Below are 20,189 nucleotides of genomic sequence, written 5' to 3'. Positions count from 1 at the left end.
GGCTCCTCAACACCTGTGTTTACTTTGGGGCCTCGGCCCCCGTGACCCAGCAGCAATCCTTCACTCACTCAGAAGATGGAGTGAGGTTTTAGCCTCCAAATATGTGCCGTCTCTGCACTTTTACCACCGTGTGATTCCTCTAACACTTTCACAACGAGGCACAGGCCAAACCTAAAGCGCGAGTTACAATCCTCTTACAAATTCTGGGAAACGTAGCGACTCCGTTTCTTTACTGTGATGCTAATCCAGGCTAAAATAAACATTTGGCTGTTTGTCTGTGCTTGATGTGGCACTTGTGGAATTCACTATGAAATTGGAAATAAAATGTCAACTTGTCTGATTTTTGGACAAACATAATTTAGGAAAATGCACTTAGACTTCACACACTGAGTTTCCATTGCACTGCAGATACAGAACTGTAAAGACTGGATGCACAATAAGGTGGCGATTATTAATGGAGCTAATATGTTTCACAGGCAGTACGAGGACTCAAATATTTAAAATATTTATACATAGTTGAGTCAAATATTATTTATACTACAGGGTAAATTGGGTTTAAAGTCATCTCTCCATCCTTCCAACTTATTTATTGTGACTGGAACTAATGTTATTAATTAATCAGATGTAATGTTGACATTTTGGGAGGGATGGTTACCTCAAAGAATTGGAGTTCATGATGAAAATGCATTGCTAAAAGGTCTTTAAAGTTTTTCTTTGGGCTTTTATTTTATTTAAAAATAGCAATTTATTTCCATCTTTTCATTTTTTAAAAACCATGTCGCGGTCAGAAGATGGACTGAAATTAGTTAAAAATGTGAGTTGAAGTCGTTAAATCAGCCTGTGGCTTTTGGATATTCCAAAATGGCTCCAAATGACACACACACACACACGCACACACACACACACACACAAAAGCCAACAACTATTTTAAAATGTAATTGAATTTCCACAACAGAATGAAATTACAAGTACCACTAAATTTTATTTAGATCTATTTTCTTGTCACAAAGTTGCAAAGACAGCTTCCATCCTCTTTTTGCTAAATCTTTTTCTTTTTTAAAAGCCCAAAATCATAATAATAAGAACAAAATTGTGATTCTTTTAAAATATCACATTTGCTATAGTGATATTTATTAAAAATTATAAGTTACTGTGAAACATTTGTGGCTCCAAATGAATTTTATGTGTCTGAACTGAGGGAAAAATGGCTCTTTTGTTACAAACGTTACAGACTCTTAAAGAACGATGAACTTTTTAAAGCATGATAAAAGTACTTTAGCTCTGAAGCAAAGTATTAAAAAGTAGGTGGGGGTTTTATGTGTACATGCATCTTAATGGATAATGTTATAAAAAGGTCTTAATTTGGGTTTTTTCTAAAACCACAGTCAATATCTGCTTAAATTCCCAAAGTTGTAAAATAGTGAAACAGACAAATGACACATGTACGCATCACTGTTCTGATTTAGTTTACTGTACTGATTAAAAACCACCAACTGATAGGTAATCATCTTTTCCCTTGTAGATCTTCTCCCTCATCGTGAGCCGCCTCCAGCGGCCCGTTTGCAGGCGTTAAGACGTCCGCTTGCTGTGGATCTGATGAATGTTGTGTGCTGTCCGCCGTGGCGGCGCGCCAGACTTCTGTTGCTCGTACTGCACTGTGAACTGTTCAAATATAAGTGCCAGTGTTTTTTCAGGTGCGGATCCATTCGTGTGCGCCAAAATCCTTGTTTCTATGGAGACAGCTTGAAGCTGGGAGGAGAAAGCAGTCACGGAGTCGTGTGGTTTATAGTTGCAGATTTATGTTTCCTATGAAGAAAATTATGATAACGAGGAAAACCTTTAGTGTTCATAGTTTAACAGCTCCTTGTTAAAATGCATGTAATATTGTGTTAAAGCCAGTCTGGAAAAATTACGGTCACTTCCAACATTTAAAGGGACAGATTTATTTCTATTCATTGAGTTTTTTTTTAGTTAATTAATAAAGTTGGAGCAGAATCGGAGCATAGCACTCTGAGGGGTTTAGCATGTAAAATCATCACATAAATAAAGAACCTCTAAGCCTTCATGTGACTTTTTTCAGGTTTAGAGAAACATTTCAAGCGTTTGAGTGTTGTCTTTTCCAGGACACTGGCAAGTGCAGGAAAGGAGCTCAAGGATAACTTCCTGAAGGCCCTGGCAGAGCGAGAAGAGGCCAACCGCAGTGGGAAAATGACTGTGAGTACATTATTACAGCACTCCAATTGCTACGTAATGGGATTCCCCTCAAATATTTCTGCAATTCCATTAGGATGGAAACAAAATCCATATTGTGTCAAGCTGAGTGAAAATGACCCTCCTCCCAGTTCCAGTCCCTCCCCAAATACCAGCAAAGCCAGCTGGCAGCCCCCTTTCCCAACCATCAGACCCCCTCACTAAAACCACCTTGTTCTTAGATTAAACCACAGTGATAAATATTAAAGGGGCCTCATCCTAATCCTCACATAATATTTCAGATTTAAGGAATTTCATCATTCCTCTGTATGGTCTATATGATTTTAGTCCAGATCACTTGATTAGAGTTACCGTTCAAACACCTTTAAAGGTGTTAAATAAGGTTTTAAAACTTCTTTTTATCTCCTTTTCAACTTTATCTTCCTTATAAATATTGGAAAACTGTGTCTAAAAAGCAAATTCTGTGTTTTTTTTACAAAATATTATGAAATGTTGAACAGATTGCACAGAATAAAACCCTCAAATTTCACCCTGAACATGTAATAAGCGCCTCGATTCCACAGCAGACTCTTGGTATTCGTGGCGGTTTAGGACCCACAGCCATAGATGAATCCACAAACGCTGAGGCGGCCTTTAAAAATGCTGGAAACTTTCTGTGTCAAACACCAAATATACATTAGCATGAATTAATACGTACAGTGGAAACAGTCTTGGTTCTACCACAGAAGCTAACATTCACAGTCTTCTTAATCTCTGTTCTCACAACCAATCAGCAATAAGGAAAAAAATGGCACTTCTGGATTGGCTGCTTTGCAAACACCAACCAATAGCGTGTCAAGTAGCATTACTGAGTTGTTTTCAGCTTTCCAACCTGCATTTTCGTTTAAAATTTTTATATATGCTTTCTGGAAAAAAAAAAGCAAATATGTGAATCCACATAAACTGAATGATGACGAGGCGGGGGTCCACCATGGCATCCCCTCCATCATAGCTATTTGTGGTTCAACTTTCTCAGCCTGGATTTGAACTCAAAATTTTGACAAAATGAATTTGAAAAAACTTTTAAGACCTTTCTGCGTGGAGTTTGCATGCTGTCATGGGTTCTTTCTGAAGAACACAAATATTTCTAAGCATGTGTCCAAAATCATATCAGAAGGTTGCACCTGGCTGTCCTTCTGTTGTCCTGTGAGGAAAAACTGCTTTCTGCTCCAGTGTTGGTTGGATTAGTCAGATCATTTTTGGTTAGGTTATTATGTGATTCTGCTTTCAATAAGTAGCTGTTTAGTTCAGCAAGTTGTAAGAAAATAATGTGAAGATCTTAAATTTTGACTTCAGGTCTTAGTGAAATCTGGACTCAAAGCAGATGTTTAATCCAAACAGATTCCTCTGAGCTTTCACCATTAATCAAAATCATATAATAAAAAGTCTATGCACCATTAAGGCCTGCTGAGGGATGCTTCTGAGACGACATCCAGGTGCTGCTGATAGGTTGATGGTTTGGCCTGCAGTAGACAGTGGGGCAGATTGCAGTTGTGATAAATGCCCACACTCCAACGCACTCAGCCAGAAAATCCCTCTTCAAAGATCCTCTCCGAACAACAAAGTTTGTGTGCAAAGTCTGTCCAGAGATGTGGAGTTTTTTATATTTATTATGTTTGGAAGAAATGTTCAGGGAATTTAAGAATATCTGGGGGAGGAGGCTTTGGTGGTAATCAGGTTGATCTTAGTTATGACTTGGGGCGATGAAGGGATTGTGCATGTTGTGAAGAGCATTGTTCTTTACACTGCATCAGTGCTGATGGACTTCAAATGATTCACTCCCGAGATGCGGGAGTAAAAAAAAAAGGAGTTTTGTTTCACCTCCATTTACCCTGCAGGCTTAGCAGCCAGTAGATCACATGAAGAGAACAGTAGAAGAAGAAGACCAAAGGATTTCCCCGGCATCTTCACTGTGGAAACATTAACACTTAAAAACTGAAAGAACTTCTGTTTTTATTCTTTAGAGATACATTTAAGTTAAATGATTAGTAGATAAACATTGCAGAAAATAAAAAACAAGCCAGCTATTGCGACGTGTATCACCAACCTTGCTCTGCTGACACAATATTTTTCCAGCTTGTTGGAACTTTCTTGGTTGAAAAATTGGATCTGGAAGATGATTGTTTTCCTTTGAGCCCCATTCGTTTAAAGTTAAAGCCACATTTGTTCGCTTAATGCTTCTTCTCTTTGAAACTGTTTGTGTAACAGGTAATCTTAATGCAGTTTGACGAGGCTTGACCTCGTTGGTATATTTACATTAGACAGATGTATTCCAGGCAGCGCTTGCACATGTGTGCAGGCGTGCCGTATCTTGTTTCAAGCATTTATTTTGTGCTGCAGGAATAGTTTGTGAAATTTTAATTGCAATTTGCCAGTAGGCATATATCAAAGTGATGTTTATACATATGTAAAACATGTTCTGTTTGCATTGTAACAGCTGCAACAAATTGCAAACAATTATGATTTATGAAGAAGTTGAGTAACAGTAATTTTTTTCCTCTCTCCACTCAGAATCCACTTTATAAAATGGTCGGGGTAGCCGTGTTTATATTTAATTTGATAGTAAGACCACCCAGCGTTTTAAAGATCCCTCTCTTTTCTGCCAGTTTTTTAAAAGCATATTAAAAACATGACATAAGCTCCTATCTGCTGTCCTCCTTGAACCACAGGATCCGTCATGATAACACATTCCAGCTCCTCATATCTGCACATTTTTGCACTCTAATGGGAAGCAGTCGTTTTTACGACACATGCTTCCACTTTCCATACTATCTTTTTAATGTCTGCACGTTTTTGTTTCATTAGGTATCTCATTCATAGCACTGTGCTGTACGTAGCATGCACATCGGTGGATACACTAACTGGTTTTAAAGCAAAAGAAAGGGGAAAAGGTTTCTAGCACACTCAACACCTTGTAAAAAAATATTCACTGCTTCTTGAACGATTTTCCATTTTGTCATGTTGGAATCACAAACTTTCAGTGAGATTGTAAATGTTGGACCAGTTGACGTGACTTCCCCCCTCATTTTGCCGACTTGATGAGGTAAAATAAGATGGTGTCAAATAATTTTACAAATGAAAATCTAAGAAGGGGAGGGATTTAGTTTCCTGTAGTCTCTGTGTAAAGTTATAACTGTCTGCACCATGTAGGAATCCTGATTAGTAAAAATGACAGATCAGATTTTTTCCACTACTCTTTAAAAAAAAACACAGGTCAAAGATGGAAAATATTCAGTTAATGTGACGGTTTTATTCCCTTTACATGTCTTGAGAGCTCTTATTCTTTCCACTATTCTATGAAGGCCTGACAATTCTGTCTACAGATTCCTCCACCTGAGCTGTGGATCTCTGCAGCTCCTCCAGAGTTACCACAGGCCTCTTGGCTGTTTTTCTGCACACTGCTCTTCTCTTCCAGCCTAAATGTTCTCTGATCTGGGAGATGCTCAAAGCTAGGCATATAACTTTAGAAGCGAGCGGTGCTTTAAACTTCTACACCTGTCTGAAGGTTCCTAGGTTTTTAAGATGCTGATTGTTTTGTAAAGTATGTTAAATTACTAACTTTACAAGATTAAGGTGTTAAAATTCACAATTATTACTTTCTATGCAGAACTACAGTATTATCTCAAAGAAATTAAGATTGTGTCTTGAACCATCTTTGGTAGTGAAAGGTTGTTACTGGTTAAAATTATATTTGGCAACAATGGTTCTTATTGTGTTTATATTTTTATCAGTAAGTCATTTTCCTCTTCCTGCATCCAAGAGCTTCTGTTTTGTTGCTCCTTTATGTCAGTCTTGGCATTCAGAGTCAGGTTGAAGCTGCACGTGTTAATATAATTGTTAGGCGTCTTTGTGACTTACAAAAGATTGAAAGAAGTCTTTGTATGGAGTCCCATCTGGTCGCTTCTCTGCAGAATAGTAATTAAACTCCATGAAATCATTCAAACTTACAGCCTGAATGCATTTGGTGTTTTTGTTTTGCAGTGAGGAGTCAGGTTTGGTGTGGACGAGCTTTCAGAGTCTGCCCTTTATTATGCATTAACTTCTCAGGGCCTGTTGCAAAAGCTGCTTCCCTGGCAGAAATCACTAAACAAACAAAAGCTGCACCTGGGCAGCTTTTGGCTTTATTTGCGCTGGGTAAGGCGTTCCTTTAATCAAATCCAGGTCACACCTGGACAGGATGCCTCAGGGTGTCCATTGTTGGGAAGTTCACATTTAAAGCTGGAGGTGTGGTGCCAACACCTGCCCTCTTCCCTGGTTGACAGCAGCTGATCAGGATGGAGACCGGAAACTTAAAGGTAGTCAGTGGTGAAGCAGTGAAGCTCTCTGTCGTCTCCAAAATGTACTTGATCAAAGAACAAGTGTTTACACAAACTACCACGGTATACACAGCTGTTCATAGCAAACCCAAAATGTATACTTTATTATCTGTACCTTGTTTTAGCCAGAAATCCCCATTTAGGTCAGAAATCCTTTTTACACAGGTAAAATGGCAGCCCTTTTAAGTTCGTCCTTTCAGTTTGTGATCTACCCTTGTTTTCCTTCGGGATGCACCGATCCACTTTTTTAATATTTTATTTATCACTACAGAAGGGTTCAGTGAATGGTTCGGTGCCTCAAAAAAGGTTACGAACCACTGCTCTAAAGGTTTAATATACTTTCATATATTCTGCAAAGATGTAAATGTTTTTCAGATAAATTAACAATGTAAGCATTTAATATAAACTAAATTCCTTTTTTTTTTTTACTATTTACTTAAGCCAGTCTAACTGTCCACAAATGATTTCCAGTCTCCTACTCTGAGTTGTGGAATTTAACCGGTTGGTCTGCGCAGCGAGTCTCATGCCCAGAGGGGACATCCTGCATAAAGGACGTGTTTGTCTTTGGTCTGTGGACCCAGCGAATTCTGTATTGATAAGCTCCTGTCGCTATAGATAATAAGGTGGTCAGTCATGCAGCTCAGAGATCAAGTATAGCATTGAAATTAAAGAGGAATTCCCAGCCCTATTGCGTTTCAAGCTGTGTGTGTGTCCCCGCTGCCCAGTCCCTTTGTCCTTGTCATGGGCAGTAAAAACAACAATGGCAAGTTTGATTTCAAAGCAGCAGGACCAAGGTGGACAACCTTTAGAAAGGAAAGAGTCCTGCAAGGCTATCGTATGACCTTGACTTGAATGGTGTCACTGAGTGGAGGAGAGGTGGGGATAAGGCCCCAACAGTTTGGAACCATCTATCAGGTGGACAAAAAGTCCTTTTTGTCCCAAGAAGGAACCATTGTGATATCTGAGATCTGATCTAATCACCATGTATTTTTCTCTTTAGCTCCACAACTTGACTCCACCTGCCACACATAAAGAAATGCCTGAGAAATATCCAGGAATAAAAAAGATAAATCAATGTTTTACACTTTTCTTGTTCGGTTCTTCAGTTGTAACTAAGGACCCCTAAGGTCCAAATGCCTTCAGTAACAGTAAATAGAGTCCAATTGCATGTAATAGTCTCAGTATTAATCCAGATTAATCTTGTGTTAGCTCAATGGGCATAAATATACAGTCAGAGCTGCAATGGATTGGTTTAGATCAAAACATGTTCTTGTGTAAGAATGGCCCAGTCAAAGTCCAGATTTATATCAAAATGAGAATCTGTGGGAAGAATAGGAATTTGTGTTCACAGATCCTTTCCATCCTAAATGATTTTTGAGGTATTTTGAAAGCGTAACTGGCAAAACTTTTCTTCAGATTTGTAAAACTGGTAGAGACAAAAGACTTGCAACTGTAATTGAAGCCAAAAGACAATTCAGTGAAAGTTTGACTGATTGAGGCTGAGGACATGAAAATCTGACCTTCACATCCTTTCTTCTTATCTGCTGCATCTCCTAGGTCTATAAACAGCAAACAGCCAAGTTGAATCTCTTAAATATCTTAGAAATGCATTATTAACTCTTAGGAACTACGTCACACAAGGCGCCATGACGGCCTAAATGAACCAACCAGTTCATTTAGAAACCAACCAGTATCTTTTCCCTTCTGACTGTTAATTTGATCAAATCTGCATTAATTTGCTATTTGCTCCGCAGCAAACTTAAAGTGTACCAAAGTCTAGATGCTTACCAGTAGTTTTTTGTACACGGTTGCTAATGATTAGATGTGTACTTTCTCCATAATGTGATATTTGATTGTATTTTACAAGCAGCACTCTATGACCATTTTTACAGTGAAATGAACTAAACAAAAGTGATTTTAAGCTGCCAACTGTCTTTTCTTGGCAAACTTTACAGGAGTATATATGTTTTGATATCCGTCATGGCAGAGTTGGTTGCTTTCTGAAGAGCATGACGCCACGTACAAAGGGGTAATACCCAACAGAAACTGGTACTGGTGAGGAAAAGCCTCATCGGTTCATCTGTATTTCAATGATCTGGATAAGCAGGAAAAAAACCTTTTGTGCAAATACAGCTTTGTCTAATCTAGCTGCAGATATCCTGACGCTGCTCCATCATGCCTCAGCAGTAGCCAGGACAAGACAAACCAAACACACATCCAGACATAATGTATTCTTATTTCAGCTTTTTCACTCATTCTCTTGCTGACCCCTGACCTCGGTATGTTTTCACTCCATTAGTCTATGGAAAGGCATGTGGGGAAAACATTAGGGCAGGTGGAAGATTTCAGCTGGATGCTACCTGATTGTGCGTCGCTGCAGGAATGTGCACCTGCCTTACAGAGCTTTTATTATATCATCTCAAAGTTTAGAAACCAACACACTGCGTTGAAAGTTCAGTGATAAATTTGTTTTCAAATCCGCAGAGGCCGACACAGAGCCGAAAGCAACGTACGTTAAACTCAGGCTTTCAGATCGCTCACTTTTGTTTATTTATGTCTTCTCATTGAGAAGCAGCTGTTTGGCCAGTAAAGTCATATTATTGATTGCTTCTGTTTACATGTTTTCTATCTCCCATATTTCTGACACCAGCGATTAAATTGTTCCAGTTTCTGTCTGGATACATCTTCTTCTTGGCCGCCTGCTGGGAAGGGAAGCCAATGGTTACGTCGACTGAATTAAATTTGAGAGGTTCATCTGTGCTGCTGCATCCTCAGATGCGTCCACACACAACGTCTTAATACTGCAATGCATTAAAGAGAAGAAAGCACATTATCTAAATTGCTGTGGATTCCAGACGTTGTGTAATTTAGAAAGTTGCGTTGCTCATAATAAGAAAAACTCATGGATGGTTTTGTTTTCCTTTGAAAACACTTGAATTGCTTCAGTAAAATCCCATTTTTCAGTTTCACTCCTCTTGATTTTGTTTCCACGACAAATGTAAAACGGATGACCGTCACAAAGAATCTGACTGAGCTGCTTATGTTAAATTTAAAAGGAACGGAGACAGAGGACGTTTTGAATGTGATGATTCCTCAAGGTGACGTGCAGCTTAGCCAAGTGTCTGAACTTGTCAACAGCTGCTCAGAATCTGCTACTTTAAAGTAATGTGAGCCACCAGCCTATGGGGAACATGTGAAACTGGGCTCTAAGGTATGTCTTGAAGCATTTTCTGCTGCTCCACTCACTGCGTCGACCTTCACCCTCAGTCTCTCTTTTTCCTCAGTGTGTTTTTTCATGTACCAGAACTCTCCTGCTAATTATTTGGACTAATAAGTTCTCCCTGCAAATGTTGAAGGAATTCATTTATGGTGAAAACATCGATACCCAAACTTGGAATTAAGCTAAAGCGGATCGGCTCTTAGCCGCATATGGAGCACATTCTTCAGAATCCTCTTTGTTTTAGCACTACACACTGGACGGCTTTGCTGTATTATTCCACCTGAGTAAACACTGGACAGCATCTCTCCTACTTAGCGCTGTGCACATGTCTTCCAGGAGCGTCCCATGCATGCAGCCTTCAGCTGCTGGATCGTCCATCCCCGGTCTTTGGCCCAGTTACTGCCTCCCCTCCCCTCGCTTCCTGTCAATCCAAGAGCAAGTGCAGGAGTTTGTGTTTTAGGTCCGTATCCTATGAGACCAGCTGTTGTTGATGGACAGTTTCTCATCAGGTCAGTGTTGGTCTGTCTTTTTTCTTCCCGGCTCTCAGTCGCACCGAAATGCCAAAGATTTGAGCTCATGGTTTAAACTTTCAAGCTTCTGAAATGTAGACAGGTCAGATTCTTTGCATATTTCCATGTAATTGTAATACATATTAACATATGTGTGACTTTCTTGGAGGAGAGAAACACAGATGGTTAAAGTTTATTAGGAAACGCTGGAAGCTTGAGCTGGTTACATACAAGCTACCTGCTCTGAAGAAGACTTCACATTGTGATTATTTTAACACTCATTTAGTATTTATTCACAGCACCCTCCATTTGTCGGAACCTACAATTAATATGTGTAATACCCATTTTTAATTACGTAGCATTTATTCAGCGAAGAAAATATCAGCACTTTATAATTCATACTTTTAAATTCATCATAATTTATTGGGATTTAAGCGGTAGTTAAATAAATTTCACTGGAGTTTAATTGTAAGTGACAGAGCCCTCTGTGTTATCACTCCTCAAAATGGGAAATATACATTTCAAGGAGTAGAAATGGTGTTGGTCAGGAGAATGTTGCTGGAAGTAGCAAAATCTCCAAGGTTCACTGTTAGGGAAACCGCAGGAGTGAGGCATTTGTGGTCACCAAATCTCCATAGCAACCATTAAATTAGGGGTCTCCAACTCCAGTCCTCAAGGGCTACTGCCCTGCAATTTTTAGAAGCAGGGGTGCCAGAAATTTATCTCCAATTTTCTGCTGAAGTAACTTAAAATCTTGAAGAAATGTTCCATGAATACGCTTCCATATTTTCCCAGATAGGTGACCAAGTTGATAAAAATTGACTTTTGACTATTGCGTTATTTTTCTTTGAATGCTTTGTGGCCTGATAATCAGCTTCTTGTTTTACTCTTTTCTCTTGTTTAATGTCCGTTTACTTCTGGACCTTAAGTAAGGGAACAGTGGAGGCATGTAGAAAATATGCTGAGTGGAAGTTGGACGATGTTTGTGGTTTCATGCCTCAGCAGAAATGCCTGACATGGTTATTTTAAAATGTAATTCACTGGGAAACTCTGCCCAGCATCCTTGTGAGAAATGTTGAAAGCCAGCACAAACAAGCTGCTGAAAATGCATAATTCTTACCATAGGAATATTATTTATCAGTAAGCAATAGAGGATTGGAAAATAAAGCATTTGGTGGCTTCAAATTTGAGTGTGTGCTGACTGTATGGCAGCACACTTCCCAATTGCAACTTACAAGTTTTCTTCTCTTAAAAGTAGACTTTAGGTTGTGTGTAATGAAAACGCATCCCCTCCTCTTTTTAAATTATGATGAAACACTTATGGTCTGATTTTACTGGCCTGGATCCTTTCAACTTGTGGAACCAGTAAATCATTTAAACAGAATTTGTCCGGCGATGTGAAGTAGGCTGGAATATCTCCAAGAGCAATAGATGATGCCCAGATCTAAGTGTTACTGACATCTATCGGTGTGGAAACGGCTACAGAGCAAATGTAAAGAACTTTGCTTGCCTAAGCAAAAGTCAGTGTTCATGATTCAGGCACCGTTCAGGAAGGAGCTGACTTCTCTGCTTCAGAGATTAACGTGTGTTGGTGCAAAATTTGCATTTCAATCACAGAATAAAAGCAAATAACCTTGTGAAAAATCTGACTGGAGCCAGTCAGTTTCATTATCCACAGCGTGTCATGTCCTGGGCTGAAAAGCCACTCAATGTGGAGGAAGCCATTTTTCAAAAGGACTGCAGAGATGTTATTTGAGAACGCTATCCCAACTGAAGTATGGCGGAGGCTGCATCATGATGCTTCAGGACGTCATGAGGAAAGAGTCTAATGTGGAGCCATGAAGTTAAAGCTTGGACATCATTGGGTCTTCCAACCGGACAATGACCGTGAGCATAAACTAGTTAGGAAATAGTCAGAGGACTACAAGGACAGTGTTTTGGAGTGAAAACTTCGACCTCTGATCCATAAAAAAACTGGACAGAACTGAAAAAGTGTGAGTTCATGAAGCAGCACAACCATGACTCTGTTCTGTCAGGAGGAATGGACCAAAATCCCAGCAAACGCCTGTGACGAGCTTATAGAAGGAAAACCCTGTTCTGTTCTGTCAGGAGGAATGGACCAAAATCCCAGCAAACGCCTGTGACGAGCTTATAGAAGGAAAACCCTGTTCTGTTCTGTCAGGAGGAATGGACCAAAATCCCAGCAAACGCCTGTGAGGAGCTTATAGAAGGAAAACCCTGAAAGTTCCTCACTCTCATCTCTCTTATTATTCTGCTGTTTACTAAATAGAAATCATTTTGGGAATCTTGTCTGACCCCAGATGCACAGAATGGATCTTTATGCTTTAACTGTCTCTGAAGTTACTGGGTACAACGGGAAAACCATTAAAACAAGGAGTTTGTGCCAACATGTAGTTATCTTACTTCCTATCCTGTTTCCAGCTCCCATCTGGCTGAGCTGATATCCCAGTGGCGGCTCGTTGTAATACTGCGATCCGCCTCATTTATCTCATCCCATTCGACGGAGAAAATAAATCTGCTCAACTTGTCTTACAGAAATAATTCAGATATCGGTCAACAGAGCGCAGGAAGTGAGGGGAAAAAAGACAAACCCGTTTGCACAACCTGGCATGATTGGTGTCGCTCCGCACAACGCTGATGTTTTCTCACACCGCATGGCCACATTTTCTGTTGTTCCCCTGCCTCAAAAAAATCAGAGATCAAAGAAAGTCAGTTTTTATTATTCCTTCCCCTCTCAGGGCTGAGCTGAAGAGTAATTCATGCTTTGGAAAAACTCAATGAAAACACTGTGGATCTCTTGTGCTGCGGTGTGACAGCCGGCAAAATTGCGGGAGTCTCATGGTAAGGCCCGAAGGGGGAGCTTCTTGACGGAGCGGCAGGCCAACTAAAACAGAATCATGTTTGAACACCTATGTCCACTGGGACTGGGGGAAGGGAAAGGTCCCCCAGCTTTAATCAGGATCTTAAAACAGGGAGGCCTTTGATAAAGACCCTGCTCGGTGCATTTATCTCCTTCCTCTGAAGGCAGCGCTGGCTTATGTCATCCACTTTGATCCCGCTCCTTCAGAGAGTTGCGTCGGACATTTCCACAGCTGATAACACGCTGGCGAAGCCGCGATGGAGAAGAGGAAGAGCTCAGACACACCACCCTCTGAGCTTGTAATCACAGTCCACGGCTGTGTGTGGTATGTTGAACCCTCTATCCGTTCCTCGTCTTCATGGAATTCGTTTTCCAAGCGCTGTCATAAACATCACCTCCCGGTTAAAGAGGAGTTGTGACAGGGCGCTGCCCCACGGTGTGCGAGGGCAACAATATTTGACTTGGACGTGTTCCCGGTGATGAGGCCAGACCCTGCAGCAGGCCTCTTGGCAGATGTCACGCCTGAGTACTTTGGGATAATGCTGATAGGAGCTGAGCTGGTCTGGACTGTACCCATGACAAACCTGGCTGTAATCTGTGCATCAGCATTCACGGCACACCAGGCTGCGGCCCAACACTTTGTCTGCACAGCCGCAGGTTATCAGACAGCTTTGTTACTTCCAGTCTGAGAGCTTGCAGTTTCTCCTCTGAACATCTGGTTTTCAGGTAAATAAAACAAAGCATTTACAGGAAACTGAAGTCGCTTTTTTTTTCCTCCTGCGCAAGGATTTGCACTTACAGCCCACTGAATTATGAACACATTGCTTTCACAAACTGTTCCATGGGTTAAGCAAGGTGTTCATTAAACTCCTCAGAGACTTTGGTTCATATTTACATATTGGCAAGGTCAGCTTTGTCAGCTACACATCCTTGAAGCAAATATAAAGTTTCACCACATCCCAAATGTGCTCAGCGGCATCAGATGCTGACTTTATAGACCGTTAGAGTAGAACTCATTAGCTGTGTTTTCATTATAAACGTGTTCAAAACTTTGTTGATGTTCTAACCCTGACCCTTAAAGTGGAATGGCAAAAGTAAATGAGGTGGATTAGCAGTGCTAGCCAAAACCTGACAGTGTCATCCAGGGCATGTATTAGCTGTCAGCATGGCATGGCAGGCATGAGACTATGATACAGCAACAGTCTTCAGTCAGAGGCCTCTTCAAATTTGTTGCGAGACTGACTGCTACAGAGATCCTTCCTGTCCACAGTATCACCATTTAATTTTTCTTTGGAATAAATTAAGTATTTTTTTTTTTAATTGCAACACAGAGTCCACACCATTTATTTGCAAAGTGTCTGATGATGTATAAAAATCTTTTTCATTCATAAGCTTAGATCTGTGATTTCATTTGCCTCTTACTCCCTGGTCTTGGAAAGATTCAGAGCTAAAGGTTTAAAGGAAGCATATACAGGAAGACAATAGGAATATTGAGAATTCCTCTGCGTCATTAGGGAAGACCAGGATTAGCAGAGACTTCCTGTTTGGGACTGGCTCGGGGGCCAGACCAGCCTGTGATGTCGGCATTAAAGGGAGAAGTCAGCCTTTAAAAATGGGATACCTTAAGCAGGCCGGCCACAGGGGACATGTTTTCTTTCCCATGACACATCGAGGCTGCCACTTAGCTCACAGAGCACGCTCGGCTCACCTCCCGCTCCCCTTGCCCTGGGGGCCAACTGGCGGATCATAAACTGATACTAAAGAAAGGGCCCTCAAAGGGAAATTTACGATAATGGTTTGTAAAATAACTTTCAAATTACAACGAGCCGAGTGTTCTGCTTCATGTCACCGTGTGATGGTGAGTGCAGCACAGCCACAGGTGTGAGCCGTTTGGCAGGAGGCCTTGTGGTACTGGATCCTCTTTATTCATTCAAAACAGTCATCTTTCCTCTGCCCTCGTGCTGAACCTTGATCCAATATCTACACGTTTTTTTACTCTCGTGTTAAATAAGGGTATATTTTAATGGCAGTTAAGACAGCTGAAGATGCGTCATTGCATTACTTTATGTCATTAACTTTGTTTCCATTATCCATATAATTGCACAAGTTGATGTTTTGAAAATAAATTAGCTTAACGGAAACAAAAAAAAACCCTCTAAAGTTTTGGTTTTTAGTCCGATCCAAATGTAATTATTCTGCAGAACTGCTACAGAAACACTTTTTATGCATCACATGATCAACGACCGATTTTGCCACTGGCTCAAACCACAAAGACGACGAAAGGAAGTACTGGAAGGACTATTGCGCGGCATGTTTTTCACATGAACAAACTTATTTACCTGTGATTTTAATTGCATTTCTTGTTTAATGAAAATACCACAATTGCAAAACTGCATATTTTTGACATTAACTGAACACTGACAAAGTTTTGCACTCATTTATAACAGAAACAAAGCTAGTGACTTAAATACACACCAGCAAGAATTACTATGTTTTTTCTACAGTGAGTCTTTTTAAAATCATATTACTAAATGGTTCAATATTTATTACCAAGCTGTGGTCAATGTACTTTTGTGAAAAAACATCTCACCACTGGACAGCCTTAACAACTCTTGTTAGCCTGAGTTTTTACTGGAACTGAAAAATGTCTTTAAAATCGGTTTTGCTGAAGCGTGCAACAAGCTAAGCTTCATCCAAACCTAACTATTAAGAGCTTCATAACTTCAGGGGATTATTTCCACAACATAAATGAGTGCAAATACAGCTGCTTAGGTTGACCTCACTGCAGAAGTGAGCTTTTCAGGAAGTTCTTAGTGGTCAGCTGCAGATCACAGGATGAGTATAACGGAGCAGGCATGGAGTCAAGTTTATTTTTTAAAATCTTCATCTCCCTAATTGATCTAATGTACCAACTGGGTGAGTCTTGAAGATATGTCATTATCTAAGTTATTAGTTGGTTAATTATGTACAATGTTTTTAATAGGAAACATTGAATAAAAAGTGTTGCAGTACAATGCTCCCTCACTAGTTAAGTGAATGCAACCTTGCCTTCATTTGTATCTGTAACGTCATTGAAGACTTTCAGGGTCCAGTAAACGATTGACTCGTGTCGACCACCTACAGGAAGCTGCTGCCTCATTGGGATAGTTGGCATTCTTGGTGCGTTCTCTGACATGTTTGCTCTGTAACGAACAGGCTTTGAAAGCTTCTGTCAACGGGAGAAATGCCTAATAACGCGGAAAGAGTTTGTCCCGGGTCAAAAGAATTAACCTCTAGTTGTGTGTGGAGCTAAATTTGGATAAGAGCCGGACAAAGAGGGTGTTGGTCAGGTCTTTCAAGATTTATTTTGGGTCCCTCCCTCTCTTGAAAACACTTTTCGGTTATTTTGCATGGCCTTCTTGGTATGCGATAGGTTTCCTCCTCCTCGGATCACATGTGACATATTTGTGTCATGATGGATGCAGCATAGTGATATTTGTCGAGTATCAGTGATGTAGAGGTCGGATGAATGTGAATTGACTGTCAGATTTGAAAAGATCAGTATTGGATTCAAGACTTCATATAAAAGTGAGCTGGGTCACGTTTGTAAAAATCTGATCTCTGTTGTTCAGACTGTCATGAAAAGATCAGATACAGGCAGCATAAGGGCAAAAAAATTTATTTAGGTCACCTTAGGCTGCAGTGTGAACATAGTGTTGGAGCACAAGAGTAAGGTGGCTATAAACTCATAAACTCACAGAAAGTCACAATAGAAAGTCACAAAAATATCACTACAGCCACTCACAAGAGGATTCTGGAGAACTAAAGTCTGCCATCACAGGTAACCATCCAGCTTGCAGCTCCTTATATTTGCCAATCTCCTAAAGAGGTGATTGATCCCAGGTGTGCAGGCAGCGCAGCGCTCTCCTGCAAAGATCCTCTCTCAAAGTGAAGTCACACTAACAGAAAAACACTCACACCAAAATCTTGATTTATTTATTTAGGTTCATTTTTAAGATTTTGGGTTAGAGCTTATGGAAAATACAACATCAAATTTCTCAGAAAATTACAATACATGAGAATAATAGAGATTTTATACAGAAATATATTATATTATAGTTCACTCAATCATGGGGGAAACTGATGACTTTCCAGTTGTCCAGCACAGTCATTGACATAAAAGGTCTGTGTTAAAGAAGCTAGATCAGGGATTGGGCAGCTCCAGGCCTGGAGGGCCGGTCTCCTGCAACTTTTAGATGTGTCTCAACTTCAACACACCTGAGTCAAATAATGAGGTTGTTAGCAGGACTCTGGAGAACCTGACTGCACTGAGGAGGTGATTCAGCTGTTGGATTCAAGTGTGTTGGACCAGGGAGACGTCTAAGAGTTGCAGGCCCTTGAGGACCAGGATTGCCAACCCCTGAGCTAGATGTTCACAACGTTCTGTATGAAAGCCGGAAAATTGAGTTGGAAAACATGCAAGAGAGAAATTAAAGCCTTGAGTGAATTGTGAAGCAAAGCCCAACCAAGATTGGGCTTCTGACGTATCCAGAACATGGGCTACAGTTAGCAAACCACTTCTGAACCAAAGGCATTGTCAGATGTGTCTCACCAAGTTAAGTAGACAAGAACTGGAGTGTTGCTTAATTGTCCAAAGTCCCATTTTCCCATTCAAAAGTAAAGTTTGCATTTCTTTTGGAAAACTTCCTAAAGGCTTTCATGTACTTTGTCCAAAGCCGTATTAGTGGATGCTCGGACACGTGGTTATGGGACATTCGTATTCACACCAGGAGAAGACGGTTTCAGTATACCGTGAACATTCAGACACAGAGGAGAGCAACTTGAAATTTCCAGCCATGGGTTTTTAGCCACTTGACAATTTTTGTTGGTATGTTGTGAAAAATCAAACAAATGTACGCAATTCCTCATCATGTCTAAAATCGCTCCTTAAAACTATACGTGTCACCTGCGGATACAGAAACCAGATAGTCAAAGCGGACTAGTTGAAGGGAATTACCAGCATTGTTGTCAGAGCCCATTCCTGCATACAAATGCAGCAACAAACTTCTGACTATATCGACCCGGGTCCATTTAGAGAACAGTAAACGAGATGACGCTATTTTCATCATGCAACTTCATCACAAAGAGCCGTTTTCAGCGCTGTGGATGAAGATTGGGAGAGCTGTACCTTGCTACTCAGAGGTACGTGTATATCGGACAGCGTACATTTTTATACCTGCGTACACACAGTTGGTGTCGCACAATAAACTGCTTGGCAGGAAACACGTCTTTTGAGCTGATAAAGTTGAGAATCGCCGCCGTCATGTGGATGAAATTGTCCAGATAAGGACTTTCAGAGACCAGAAACATAGATCGGAGGAAATGTCTCAGAACCTGGATGAGGATCAGGGTCTGTGTTGTGCTAAGTGGAAATTAGGAAAATGTGAGAAATGTAGGAAATGTAGGAAATCTCAACCAACCGCAGTCAGTGGGCCCACATTACGCCTGAGTACGTACAGTTAGTGATGATTTGCGGTACCATCTGATGTTGGTCCACTGGGTCTACTGAAGTCCACAGTCAATGCAGTCATCTCCCAGGACATTTTATTCTTCATGCCTCCTTCTGCTGAAGAGCTTTTTGGAAAGTATGGTTTCATTTTCCAGTAGGATGTGGCTCATGCTGCCAAAGCTACCAAACACCGGTTCAATGAACGTGGTGGTACTGATTGGCCATACTGTAACTTAACACAGTGTGGAGGTCTGAACTTGGACTTGCTTCATTTCCAAACTTTATATGTGCACTTTTTCATCACAACATTCAGATTTTTAAATATAGCCGCCTTTGATCCTAAAAGAAAAGAAACCTATCAACATCTTTACAGGCCTGATCATAACCTTCCTGGTCCGTGTTTATTTCTGTCTATCAGACCTTTTAATTACCGAACTGAAAATCAATCTGTTGGAGGTCTTTCATTTGTTACTGTTGGGCCACTTAAATTATTACCTGCATTAAGCCACCAGTAAATCTTTACCACATTTTATTTAAAGAGAAGACGATGGTTGGGAAATTAATTAAGAGATGAAGCTGTCTGCACCGTGCCTTCTATGCCCCGGCTTCCCGTGACCTCATTTGCTGCTTGAAATGATTAGTCATGATATAATTAAATATAATCACTGAAACCATAATTGAATCTTTCATGTTTCCACTTGCTCAGTATCAACCCTGAGGAAACCGAAGCAGAGAACCAAACTGAGCATTGCCCCTGTGGTGAACTGGATGTTGTTTTTTGTGAATCTGCCTTTAACAAACACCGTGAAGACTGAGTCAAAGAACAAGGCTAATTAGATTTAGTGCAAACAGTTTTTTCCCCCGGCTGCCTCTATCCGTCTTCAGGACTGATTGTGCTGTGTGCGCTTTTCCTTTTCAAAGCCTTACACCTGCAGCTTTGTCTGCTCCGGAATGCATCCACAAATATAAGTCTCTGATAGCGCTGCACCTGTTTTAAAAGTTATTTTAGGCAAGCTAAACAATAATCACAGAGTAACTCATCATTAAACTAGAGCAAGGCTATTATAGCTGTTATGTGAGGGTTAGCTTCAGTTCATGTGCACGCCAGTCTTTACACAGCTGCAGCAACTCACATTCTGCGTTTCATTGTTTAAACTTAAACAAAAGAAATGTTTTATATTAATGAGCCTAGTGGTGAAAAGTCATGCTATGGCTTTAAAGCAGAAAAAATGTTTGTAAAGTTTAGAGACGAACACAGTAACGTCTGACATGTTTCCAATCAACTTCAGTGCATTTTTAAAGGACGAGGTACAACTTTTCCATTGCAGTCGTGTTTCAGTCCGTTCATTTTCATGCCTGAAGTTGAGAAATATGTAAGAAAGTGTGATAGTTAGAAGACTGAGAGTCGTTGTTTGGAGACCTAACAAACTGGCAACCAAGACAGCGATTTAACAGAGCTCTGTGGCAACCCCAGTTTCTAATTTACTGCAGTAAATGAGCAATTTGTGATAAAAATGTTGAATTA

General features: G+C 40.4%; 1 protein-coding gene across 1 annotated transcript in view; it reads left to right on the top strand.

Annotated features, from left to right (window-relative positions):
- cfap299 (cilia and flagella associated protein 299) overlaps window positions 1-20,189 on the top strand; it is a 73,920-nt gene that overhangs the window by 13,457 nt on the left and 40,274 nt on the right. The window contains exon 3 of the mRNA XM_007547510.2: window positions 2,124-2,214. Coding sequence (XP_007547572.2) covers window positions 2,124-2,214 — 91 coding nt within the window. The remainder of the gene's footprint in view (window positions 1-2,123; window positions 2,215-20,189) is intronic.

The sequence above is a fragment of the Poecilia formosa genome, unplaced genomic scaffold (genome assembly GCF_000485575.1).
Source record: "Poecilia formosa unplaced genomic scaffold, Poecilia_formosa-5.1.2 Scaffold20, whole genome shotgun sequence".
Lineage (NCBI taxonomy): Eukaryota > Metazoa > Chordata > Actinopteri > Cyprinodontiformes > Poeciliidae > Poecilia > Poecilia formosa.
This window is presented reverse-complemented; position numbering and strand designations above follow the sequence as displayed.